A 13099-nucleotide genomic window follows, 5' to 3' on the forward strand; every position below is an offset into this window, starting at 1 on the left:
GTCAAACTCTGGACTGGCAGCTAGTACACAGTCTACAAATAGGAAATTGTGAAGTATGTTCTTGATGTACTTGACCTTTGCTTGGAATTATCTCAGATCGAGCAGCTTCCCATCCATGAGATATCAATGCCAAGATCAACGTCTTGGACGGCATCAGAGCATTGCAGAGAAAAATATGCTCTCTGAAAGCTGGTTTTAGCATGCGGCCCTGTTGAGCTCTATCAGTGATTGGCAGTGAGTTAGACGACTCTCCTTCATCCAGATGCGCAGGCATGCATATAGAACTGTCAAACCACGTGATTAATTTCTCAGGGCAGCCAAATTTCTCCATTACCTTCCAAAGGCCCTAATGGCTGACTGTCAAAGGCCTTGGACAGATCAACAAATGTGGTATCACAATCCATGTTCTGTTCTTGGTATTTCTCATGGCACCATCTAACTGCAAACACCATATCAGTGGTTTCTCAATCTTTTCTGAAACCACACTGACTTCTCTGACAGCAGATCCTGATTGCAATGTTGAACTAAGCTGTTCAGAAGGATTCTGGTGGAGATTTTTCAAGCCATGGAGAGGAGTGAGATTCGTCTGTGACTGTCGCAAGATTGGCCAGTTCCTTTCCGCTTGTCCAGGTAGACAGGCATGCTATACACCAGGCTCTACGAGACCTGGTATTGTGCAATGAGATAGGATTAATTGATAACCTCATAATGAAGGCATCACTATACAACAGCGATCAGAACATGATGAATTTTACATTCCATTAGAGCGAGAGAAAAGTGTCAAATATTAGTATTTTAAAATTGGGAGTATTTATGAGGGCATGAAATCAGAGCTAGCTAAATTGAACTGACAAATGAGATTAAGTGATAGATCATAGAGATGCAGTGACAGACATTTTAGAATACAAAGAATAGATATATTCCAATGAGAAAGAAAAACTTCAAGGGGAGGACCCACCATCCGTAGTTAACTAAAAGGTTAAAGACAAATTCAAAGTTAAAAAAATATTTTCTTGAGCAAAGGTAGGACCGAAAATTGAACAAATTATTAAGAACAGAAAAGAATGACACAAAGATTAATGAGGAATGAAAAATTAGAGTGCGAAAGAATTATAGCAAGAAATATAAAAATGTAAATGCTTCTCAGAGAATGTTTCCGGGACTAATACCTGGAGTGGGCGGGTTGACTTATGAAGAAATGTTGGACAGGTTAGGCTCTTAGTTATGGGATAAAAGTAAATTATTGCTGTGAGGGGAATTGATTACAAAAGTAGGGATTTTATGCTTCAGTTGTACAGGGCACTCGTGGGACCACATCTGGAGTACTGTGTACAGTTCTTCCCCCCACATTTAAGGAAATATATAAATGCATTAGAAACAGTTCAGAGAATGTTTACTGGACTAATACCTGCAGTGGGCGGGTTGTCTTATGAGGAAAGGCTGCACAGGTTAGACTTGTAGTCATTGGATAAAAGTAAATTACTGTGGATGCTGGAATCTGAAACAAAAACAGAAAATACTGAACAATCTCAGCAGGTCTGACAGTATCTGTGGCGAAATAAGGGAGCTAACAATTTCGAGTCTGGATGACTCTTTGTCAAAGCACCTTTGTCACTAGATAGGAATTTGATTCCACTCATTGGTTCTAATAACATGGGAGAATCTTTAAGAAAGCAGTTGATGGTAACCTGTGGCAACCTATTGATTGTTTCTTCACAGACGGATGAAGGCCGATTGAGGAGGTGGTTAAAGTGTTCTGGCCGTCTTTCTAGTCTGTGTTCGCCTGTTGGTATCGAGGATTGGGATAAACCAGTCCACTGGGGCCCATAGGTGGATTTCAGATAAAGTCTGTTTCAACACACAGTGGCTTCGAGGCAGTGCCAAGTCATGCGCAGTGCAATTAGTTGCAGAATTAAACTGCACATCTGTCCTCTTCAGTTTACTTTAATCCCGTTCTCTCAAACACTACCCTTTGTTGCCCAAATGCCAAATGCCACATTTTCGCAATGTTTTCTCTAGTGCAACTTTTCTACACGAGTGCTCAATTTCGGCTAGATTTGAGCTCTGAACCAATACCTAATAGGATCTAGATTGGAAATATAATTTCCCTCAACATCTTTACAAACAGACTTGCATTCTATCAATTTGAGTTCAATTTAAACCCAAGTCACAGAGACATTAAAATAGTTTGCACTTCAAACTATCTATATGCTCAGATAAATATTGAACCACATGCTGTGCAATGCCATTCCTTCTCCTTTGTACAGGAAAACTCAAGACACTTTATTGTGAAGTGTACTTTATTGTGAAGGACGAGGGGGGATCTTAGAGAAACATTAAAAATTATGAAGGGAACAGATAGGATAGATGCGGGCAGGTTGTTTCCACTGACGGGTGAAAGCAGAACTAGGGGACATAGCCTCAAAATAAGGGGAAGTAGATTTAGGACTGAGGAACTTCTTCACCCAAAGGGTTGTGAATCTATGGATTTCCTTGCCCAGTGAAGCAGTTGAGGCTCCTTCATTAAATGTTTTTAAGGTAAAGATAAATAGTTTTTTGAAGAATAAAGGGATTAAGGGTTATGGTGTTCGGGCCGGAAAGTGGAGCTGAGTCCACAAAAGATCAGCCATGATCTCATTGAATGGCGGAGCAGGCTGATGGGGCCAGATGGCCTACTCCTGCTCCTAGTTCTTATGTTCTTATGACATTTGAACTCCTTTTTTCAGTGAATACAGATTTTTCTGTCAAATAAAACATGCAATTTATAAAATATTACATCACATTTACAAACCTTTATTTTTAACACTTCACTCTAGAATATTTTGATTTGGTGTGGGTTTTTCCATTTAATTACATTCTGTTGAATATTAAATCCACTTTAGCCGAGGACCTTCTGCACTGTAAATTCTATAATTCTATGACCCAGGTTCGATCCCGGGTCACTGTCCGTGTGGAGTTTGCACATTCCTTCCGTGTCTGTGGGTCTCGCCTCCACAACCCATAGATGTGCAGGGTTGATAGATTGGTCACGCTAAATTGCCCCTTAATTGGAAAAAAAAGAATTGGGTACTCTGAATTTACTTTTTTTTTAATCCACTTTAATCATGATTTCTCACTCGGCTTTGATCTACCTCACAATTTTAATCTTCACCTTTTTAAGGATGGCCTTTTGCCCTTCTCCACTCCAACTAAATAAAGCTAGTGTCTTTGTCTCGTCAGCTGATCAGAAATACACTTCTCTCTGGACTTCCAGTGGCAGCTTTGAGGAAGTAAGTCGCACATTTGGTGGCTCTCGCTCCGGTCTGTCTTTAAGACCTTTTTCCCTGACTTTTTGAACTTTTGAGCGCTGGAGTGAAAAGCAATAGCACTCTAGATCTGAATCCATACAGAGTTGTATGGACTTAAAGGAGCAGAAGGGAGCGAAAACAGGCGAAGAAGGGGCTGAACAAAGGTGGTGTGGAAGCTCAAGTGGGAGGAAAGATGGCCGATGAACGGACCACGGAAAGGACGGTCCAGGCAGCACTGGACAACATGCTGCAGGTCATGAAAGAGAGCTTCGCAGCACTGAAGTGGGATAATTTGGAACCGCTCCAGAAAGCGGTGGAGAGACTTGACCAGAGGCTGGATGCTCAGGATAAGAAGGTCCAGGCACTGGAGAAGACTGTGGAAGAGCAGGCGGATTTCCAAACGGTAGCGGACGTGGAAATTAGTAAGTTGAAGGAGCAGCAAGCAAGGCTGATGGACAAGCTGGAGGACCTGGAAAACAGGTCTCGCCGGCAGAATCTGAGAATCATTGGGCTCCCGGAGGGGGCCGAGGGAGTGGATGCCACGGCATATGTGGCAGACATGCTGCAGAAGCTGGTGGGGGATGATTTCTTCCTGCGTCTGTTGGAGCTGGACAGGGCACACAGTGCAGGCGAGGCAGCCACGAGGGGGGGAGCCCCACCGGGCAATGGTGGTCAGGTTCCATAGGTTCGTGGACAAGGAGCGGGTTCTTCAGTGGGCCAAGAACACGAGGAGCTGCTCATGGAACAAGAGTGTCCTGCGCATCTACCAGGATCTGGGCCAGAAGGAGGGCAGCCTACAGACAAATTAAAGAGATTCTGTTTAAAAAGAGGGTCAAGTTTGGGCTACTTTTCCCGGCGCGGCTTTGGGTCACATACCGGGAACAGCAACATTATTTTGACGACCCGGTGGAAGCTAAGGGGCATGAACTGGTGCCGAACTGAGGACCCATGGACTCAAGTTAGAGTGTACTAAGGGATGTCTGCAGTTATTCACAGATTGCCCTTCGTGTTAGTGATGTCGTTCGGCATGCTCTTTTATTTAAAATTGGGGGTATTCTTGTGTTTGTGTTTGCCAGTTTGAAAGTTAAAGTCAAAGTGATAGTTAAAGTTTAAGTTGCTGGGGGGCTGTTTGGGTTCTCTTTGCTTTTTTTTTCTCTTCTGGGAATGTTGCTTTGTTCTTTGTTTGTTTTCTCTCTGTCTCGGTCCCAGAACGATTGCTCGAACAGGGCTGTTCTGGGGAGGTGGTGTTGATGGGCGGGGGGACAATAGGTGTGAGACATGGTGGCGCCGGAGTTGAGAGCCACCAGGCTAGCTGCTTTGAGCTAGTCAACGGGAACGAGGTGGGGGATGTGTATACAGCCAGTATATGGCAGGGGTTAGGTTACAAGAGGTTGTTGCTTGGGGGGGGGGGGGAAGATCTGCTGACGAGGGAGGGAACTGAACCAGGTTACAGGGAAGGGGTCGGGGGTGGGAGCTGCCAAGAGGCGGACCAGGGGAGGCGCGGCACATGGGCACGGGGGGGGGGGCAAGAAGGGGGATGGCTGATTGGCGTGGGGGGGGGGGGGGGGCAGGGCAGGGACCCCTCCAACCAGGCTGATCACCTGGAATGTTAGAGGATTAAACGGGCCAGTCAAGAGGACACGTGTTTGCACACTTACGGGCTCTGAAGGCGGATGTAATGTTACTGCAGGAGACAAATTTGAAAGTGGCGGACCAGATTAGATTACGGAAGGGCTGGGTTAGCCAGGTCTTCCATTCGGGGCTTGACGCTAAGACCAGAAGGGTCGCGAACAAACGGGTTAAATTTGAGGCGGACAGCACAGTTGCGGATGGGGGTGGTACATTTCTTATGGTCCGGGGCAAGCTTGAGGGGGTGAAGGTGGTCCTGGTGAATATTTACGCTCCAAACTGGGATGATGTAGATTTCATCAAAAGGCTGCTGGGGAAAATCCCCGACTTGGATTTGCACAAGTTGATTATGGGTGGGGACTTTAATACAGTCCTCGACCCCGACCTCGACCGGATTTGCTCCAGAACGGTCAGGGTCCCGGCAATGGCAAGAGAACTGAGAGGGTTCATGGAACAAATGTAGACCCCTGGAGAATTAGCCGGCCGACGGAGAAGGAGTTCTCATTCTATTCACATGTTCACAAGGTTTATTCTCGTATTGACTTCTTTATTATGAGTAGGGACTTTTTGGAGGGGGTGAGGGATACTGAATATTCAGTGATCACTATTTCGGACCATGCTCCACATTGGGTCGACCTGCTGGTCTGCAAAGAAAGTTACCAGCGCCCACAATGGAGGTTAGAGGTGGGATTGTTGGCAGAGGAGAGGGTGTGTGAGAGAGTGGGGAAATGCATGCAGGACTACCTGCAGGTCAACGATACAGGGGATGTCTCAGCAGCGGTGCTCTGGGAGGCGCTGAAGGCGGTAGTGAGAGGGGAACTGATCTCAATCTGAGCCCATAGGGACAGAACGGATAGGGCAGAGATGGACAGACTGGTGCTGGAGATGACACGGACGGATAGGGAATATGCAGACTCCCCGAGGGCAGAGCTACTTCGGGAACGACAGAGACTGCAGGCAGAGCTGGGAGCGCTATCCATTGGGAAGGCCGTAGAGCAACTCAGAAAGGCCAGGGGCGCGGTATACGATTTTGGGGAGAAAGCTAGCAGAATGCTTGCGCAGCAACTTAGGAAGAGGGAGGCGGCCAGGGAGATAGGGACGGTAGTGGACGGGGCAGGGATCCGGGTGGGAGACCTGGCAGGACTGAACAGGGTATTCAGGGACTTTTACAGTAAGCTGTATACCTCGGAACCCCCATGGGGCCAGAGGGGATGAGGCACTTCTTAGATGGGCTGACCTTCCCAAAGGTGGGCAGGGGGATGGTAGAGGGGCTGGGGGCCCTGATTAGAGCTGAAGAAGTAATGGGGGTCCTGAAGGCCATACAGTCGGGTAAAGCCCGGGGCCGGATGGGTATCCAGTGGAGTTCTACAAAAAGTTTGCGGGTATACTGGGGCCGGTGCTGGTTAGGGTGTTTAACGAGGCGAGGGATAGTGGGGTGTTACACACCGACGATGTCGCAAGCCACCATCTCCCTGATATTAAAATGGGATAAGGATCCGGAGGTCTGTGGTTCCGATAGGCCAATCTCCCTGATTAATGTAGACGCTAAACTGCTGGCCAAGATCCTGGCGTACAGAATCGAAGACTGTGTACCGGACGTGATTGTGGAGGACCAAATGGGGTTTGTTAAGGGCAGGCAACTGGTAGACAATCTAAGAAGGCTACTCAATGTGATTATGATGCCCCCGGAGGGCAGAGAGGTGGAGGTAGTGGTGGCAATGGATGCCGAAAAGGCTTTTGACCAGGTGGAGTGGGACTATTTATGGGAGGTGTTGGGACGGTTTAGGTTTGGAGAGGGCTTTGTGGACTGGGTTAAACTGCTATATCAGGCCCCGGAGGCTAGTGTAAGGATGACATCTGAGTATTTTAGACTACACCGCGGGACAAGACAGGGATGCCCCTTCTCTCCACTGCTATTTGCGTTGGCCATAGAACCGCTGGCAATTGCTCTGAGAGCAGCATGGGGATGGAAGGGAATGGTCGGGTGGAGGGATAGAACACAAGGTCTCGCTCTACGCAGACGACCTGCTTTTGTATGTGTCAGATCCAGCGGCAGGGATGGACGGGATTATGGAAATCCTAGGGGAGTTTGGCCGGTTTTCGGGCTACAAGTTGAACACGGCAAAAAGCGAGATGTTTGTGGTGCAGGCGAGGGATCAGGAGAATAGGCTGAGGGAGCTACCATTTAGGCTGGTTGGGGAAAGTTTTAGGTATCTAGGGATACAAGTGGCGCGTGACTGGGGTAAGATGCATAGGTTGAACTTGTCCAGGCTGGTGGAGCAAATGAGGAGCGAGTTTCGGAGGTGGGATGCACTCCCGCTGTCACTAGCGGGGAGAGTACAGACGGTGAAGATGACGATCCTCCCGAGATTCCTGTTTATTTTTCAGTGTCTCCCTATTTTCAGTCCACGGTCCTTCTTTAAAAGAATCAATAAAATCATCCTGGGATTTGTTTGTGCGGGGAGGTCCCCGCAGATAAAGAGGGGGATGCTGGAACGGAACCGTAGCGAGGGGGGGCTGGCATTGGCGAACCTCAGCAACTACTACTGGGCGGCTAACATAGCCATGATAAGGAAATGGATAGTGGGTACGGGGTCGGTTTGGGAGCGGGTGGAGGCTGCTTCGTGCAGGGGCACCAGCTTGGCAGCCCTGGTCACGGCTCCCCTGCCACTCCCGCCGGCCAGGTACTCCACCAGCCCTGTAGTGGTGGCGGCTTTGCGGATTTGGGGCCAATGGAGGAAGCATGCAGAGGAAGTGGGAGCGTCGGTCTGATCCCCAATATGTGACAACCACCGATTTGTCCCGGGAAAGATGGATGGCGGGATTCAAGCGTGGCGGAGGGCGGGGGTGGGAAGGATGGGCGACTTGTTCCTGGAAGGGAGCTTCGTGAACATGAGGGCGCTGGAGGAGAAGTTCGGGCTGGCGAGGGGGAATGACTTTCGGTACTTACAGGTGTGGGATTTCGTACGTAGACAGGTCCCGTCCTTTCCACGCCTTCCACCAAGGGGCATCCAGGACAGGGTAATTTCCAGGGTGAGGTAGGAGAGGGGAGAGTCTCAGATATTTATAAGGAGCTTATGGGAGCGGAGGACACAGGGACCGAGGAACTGAAACTTAAATGGGAGGAGGAGCTTGGTGGGGAGTTGGAGGGAGGCGTATGGGCAGACGCTCTGAGAAGGGTAAATGCAACCGCAACATGTGCCAGGCTCGATCTGATTCAGTTCAAGGTGGTTCACTGGGCCCACATGACGGTGGCCCGGATGAGCAAATTCTTTGGGCTGGAGGACAAGTGTGCTAGATGTGGGGGAGGACCAGCATAGAACATAGAACGATACAGCGCAGTACAGGCCCTTCGGCCCTCGATGTTGCACCGACATGGAAAAAATCTAAAGGCCATCTAACCTACACTATGCCCTTATCATCCATATGCTTATCCAATAAATTTTTAAATGCCCTCAATGTTGGCATGTTCACTACTGTTGCAGGTAGGGCATTCCACGGCCTCACCACTCTTTGCGTAAAAAACCCACCTCTGACCTCTGTCCTATATCTATTACCCCTCAATTTAAGGCTATGTCCCCTCGTGCTAGCCACCTCCATCCGCGGGAGAAGGCTCTCGCTGTCCACCCTATCTAACCCTCTGATCATTTTGTATGCCTCTATTAAGTCACCTCTTAACCTTCTTCTCTCTAACGAAAACAACCTCAAGTCCATCAGCCTTTCCTCATAAGATTTTCCCTCCATACCAGGCAACATCCTGGTAAATCTCCTCTGCACCCGTTCCAAAGCTTCCACGTCCTTCCTATAATGAGGCGACCAGAACTGTACGCAATACTCCAAATGCGGCCGTACTAGAGTTTTGTACAACTGCATCATGACCTCATGGCTCCGGAACTCAATCCCTCTACCAATAAAGGCCAACACACCATAGGCCTTCTTCACAACCCTATCAACCTGGGTGGCAACTTTCAGGGATCTATGTACATGGACACCGAGATCCCTCTGCTCATCCACACTACCAAGAATTTTACCATTAGCCAAATATTCCGCATTTCTGTTATTCTTTCCAAAGTGAATCACCTCACACTTCTCCACATTAAACTCCATTTGCCACCTCTCAGCCCAGCTCTGCAGCTTATCTATGTCCCTCTGTAACCTGCAACATCCTTCCGCACTGTCTACAACTCCACCGACTTTAGTGTCGTCTGCAAATTTACTCACCCATCCTTCTGCGCCCTCCTCTAGGTCATTTATAAAAATGACAAACAGCAACGGCCCCAGAACAGATCCTTGTGGTACGCCACTCGTAACTGAACTCCATTCTGAACATTTCCCATCAACTACCACTCTCTGTCTTCTTTGAACTAGCCAATTTCTGATCCACATCTCTAAATCACCCTCAATCCCCAGCCTCCGTATTTTCTGTAATAGACGACCATGGGGAACCTTATCAAACGCTTTACTGAAATCCATATACACCACATCAACTGCTCTACCCTCGTCTACCTGTTCAGTCACCTTCTCAAAGAACTCGATAAGGTTTGTGAGGCATGACCTACCCTTCACAAAACCATGCTGACTGTCCCTAATCATATTATTCCTATCTAGATGATTATAAATCGTATCTTTTATAATCCTCTCCAAGACTTTACCCACCACAGACGTTAGGCTCACCGGCCTATAGTTACCGGGGTTATCTCTACTCCCCTTCTTGAACAAAGGGACCACATTTGCTATCCTCCAGTCCTCTGGCACTATTCCTGTAGCCAATGATGACCTAAAAATCAAAGCCAAAGGCTCAGCAATCTCTTCCCTGGCTTCCCAGAGAATCCTAGGATAAATCCCATCCGGCCCCGGGGACTTATCTATTTTCACCTTGTCCAGAATTGCCAACACTTCTTCCCTACGCACCTCAATGCCATCTATTCTAATAGCCTGGGTCTCAGCATTCTCCTCCACAATATTATCTTTTTCAACCGATGTCCACATGTTCTGGGCGTGTCCAAAACTCAGGGGATGCTGGCAGGGATTTGCGGATGTCATATCCCGGGTACTGAAAACAAGGGTGGCGATGAGTCCAGAGGTGGCGATTTTTGGGGTGTCGGAAGACCCGAGAGTACAGGAGGGGATAGAGGCCAACGTTGTGGCCTTTGCTTCCCTGATAGCCCGGCGACGAATACTGTTGGCCTGGAGGGACTCAAAGCCCCCAAAGACCGAAGTATGGCTGTCGGACATGGCAAGCTTTCTCGGCTTGGAAAAAATCAAGTTCGCCCTACGGGGATCACTATCTGGGTTCGCCCAGAGGTGGCAACCATTCATCGACTTCTTCGCAGGGAACCCATCGTCGGGGGGGGGGTGTAGAATGTAGAGTAGGGGGGAAGAATAGGCGGGCCTATTTGCGAGAGTGGTAGTTATTTGCACTATGTTTTTTGTAATTGGTATCTGCACACTAATGTATATTGTTACTGTTTACAATGCCAAAAATACCTCAATAAAATTGTCTGTTTTTTAAAAAAAAGAAATACACTTCTCTGCCAAACACCAGTGGTAAGCACCCCACCTGGGAAGCAGTAGTGACTGAGGCTAATTAACTTAATATTTGATGTCAAAAGAAGCTTTAGTGGTGTGTAGAAATAAAGTATGGATTATCAGAGATCCTTTTTCATGTTTCATTCCAGTTTTATTTCTATAACTTCTGATTATGATGTTTAAAAGCATCAGTCTGGGAAAAAAAAAGCTAATTGCAATTAGTTGCCAACCCCACAAATGACCTAACTTCTCCTTTCACTCCTCAGATGCAAAGAGTGCAGGACTGTCTTCCACAAGGTTTGCAAGGATGGGGTCCTATCGTGTCCTCGTTGTGTACGCAAACAAAGGTACCAGGAGTGCAAGATGCAGCATTAACTGTTGATCTACATTGAAGATAGTATGTGTGATAGGAAGAAGATGAGCTTTGTACTGAGAGTCTTTGGAATTTCTGCAGTTTTCAAGGGCTGGCGCGATATGAACTTGTTCACAACCACTCCTGAAGGCAGAAACCTCTCCCCCATTTCGTTTCATGAGAACTATCAGTCCTCACACTTAAGTGTGCGGCTTTTCTTCCTCTGTAATTAGGGTGATGTAGATTCAGAATTTTAGACATCAGGACACTGCTAAGATGGGATCTGTTACCATAGAGGCCGCCTGCAGATGGAGTTCAACCTCAACCATTTGATATATGTTGCTCGAAAATGTTTGACTTGTACAGTTCCATTTTTATGGAAATGCTTCAGTTATTTTTCAACTTGTGCATATAGATTTATTAAACATGTAAACTGTATCACCAGTTTGAGAATATTGAATGTACAACGCATGTATAGTATGTGTACATACGGTATTCTCAGATGAAAGTAGCCATAAAAAGATTTGTTAGACCTTACTGCTTTGAATTGCACTTTGCAAACTAATCCTTGTAAATACACACAAAATATTTAAACTTCCAACAATAAGGTGGGTGACTACTGTATATTAACACTTATGCCAAAAGGGTGTGTGCACTTTTCTTGGTGTGTCTGACGCTAATCGGAGATTTCATTCCTTTTTTTATCTGTTTTGTTTTTTGTTTTAAGAGAGTAACAGTAATGCAGATAGTCAATCAGTTTCTAAATCAGTTGACTTGACAGCATTTATTTGAGTTACTAATCATTATAATCCTAAATGCATCTGTATCAGCAGGCAGCTCAATTCATTTTAATGCCATCTTCTAAAACATTCTGCGTGAATCATTACAAATTTAATATTTTCTACCTAAAGTTTTCAAGAAATTGTTTATTTCCAATGGGAATTTGTACTTTCCTACGCAAATTGGCCCAAAATAATTGCAAAGGTGCTAAACTTGTAGGAAGTTTTTTAAAATCCTGAATAATACCAAGAACATTCAAAATGTAAGTCGTTGCACTCTGTTGTGATGCACCATTTGTGTTTATGAACCATCTTGGTTTTGTGTGCAGCTTGGTGCAAATTATTCTGTCTGTGTTCAAATCTGTCAACCCTAGTGTTTATAATTCTCGCAGACAAATCTGGACTTAGTGCATGTTTAATAGTAAAGGAAAAAAATCCAGAATCAGCAAAGGTTTGCAGAGCTGCAGTGTATATTACACAAATTCAAAACTACAAAAAAATTCTGGATGCATCAGAGCCACCCTGGATTTATTACGCGGCTCATGTTACAAGTTGTAAAGTATCACTGGCTCCTGTGGTCTTCCAACTATAGCAGGACAAAGAAGCCATATAATAATACATTTTGTACTTTTCTTTTTGTATTATCAAGTTTTTGGCATTACAGACTTTATGCTTTCATTGCAATCAGATATCATGACTAGATTTACTAAACGCTCACTCTATAGACAATTCTATTTTCTTAACAGAATGTTGTCATTAAAGGTTTGATTTTTAAATGTGCAAAGAATGTTTGGGACTCTGATTTAAATACAAAAAGTGTGTGATTATCTTAACAAAAGGATTCAACTAATGTCCTGCCTGTCAAGACTTGGTGAACGGTATAATCTGAGCATGTCCCCACTACATAGGATTGCATAGTGTATTCGGCCCAACCAATCCATGCCTGTGTTTATGCTCCACTCGAGCCTCCTCCCATCTTCTCTCAACTAAATCTACAATTGCAACCATCCCTTCCCTTCTCCCTCATTTCCTCAGTTTCCCCATAATTGTATCCATACTGTTGGTTTCAAGCACTCTACATTTTTACTATTTTGTGGTTGAAGGTTTTTCTGAATTCCCTATTGAATTTCTTGGTGACAATCTTATTGATGGCCTCTAGTTATGCTCTTATCCACAAAAGGAAATATTCTCTGTGTATCCACTTTATCAAAGCCTTGCATAATTTTAAAGACCTCTATCAAGTCACCCCACAACCAAATATTTTCGAACGAGGAGACCTAGCCTGCCAATCCGTTCCTTATATGTATATTGTTGCAATGAAGTGAGAAGGAGTCAAAATTCACTTCTTTAATTTACCACTCCAAGTCTAGTAACAGGGTTCAGTTGTGGTGAGAGTGAAGATGCTCTTTGCCAATACTGCACGAGTCCTACTATGTTACTCATGACCCTGGTGACCTTCATTCACACGTCACACACACATTCCCTGGGCCTTACACGCAGACACACACACAAGGTAGAATATG

General features: G+C 46.0%; 1 protein-coding gene across 4 annotated transcripts in view; it reads left to right on the forward strand.

The window, feature by feature from the left end:
- plekhm1 (pleckstrin homology domain containing, family M (with RUN domain) member 1) overlaps positions 1-12360 on the forward strand; it is a 56807-nt gene extending 44447 nt beyond the window's left edge. For all 4 annotated transcript variants that reach the window (XM_038778832.1, XM_038778834.1, XM_038778833.1 and 1 more), the window contains one exon: positions 10712-12360. In XM_038778832.1, coding sequence (XP_038634760.1) covers positions 10712-10820 — 109 coding nt within the window. In that variant the 3' untranslated portion in view covers positions 10821-12360. The remainder of the gene's footprint in view (positions 1-10711) is intronic.
- The last annotated feature ends 739 nt before the right edge of the window (positions 12361-13099 follow it).

The sequence above is a fragment of the Scyliorhinus canicula genome, chromosome 19 (assembly GCF_902713615.1).
Source record: "Scyliorhinus canicula chromosome 19, sScyCan1.1, whole genome shotgun sequence".
Taxonomy (NCBI): Eukaryota; Metazoa; Chordata; class Chondrichthyes; order Carcharhiniformes; family Scyliorhinidae; genus Scyliorhinus; species Scyliorhinus canicula.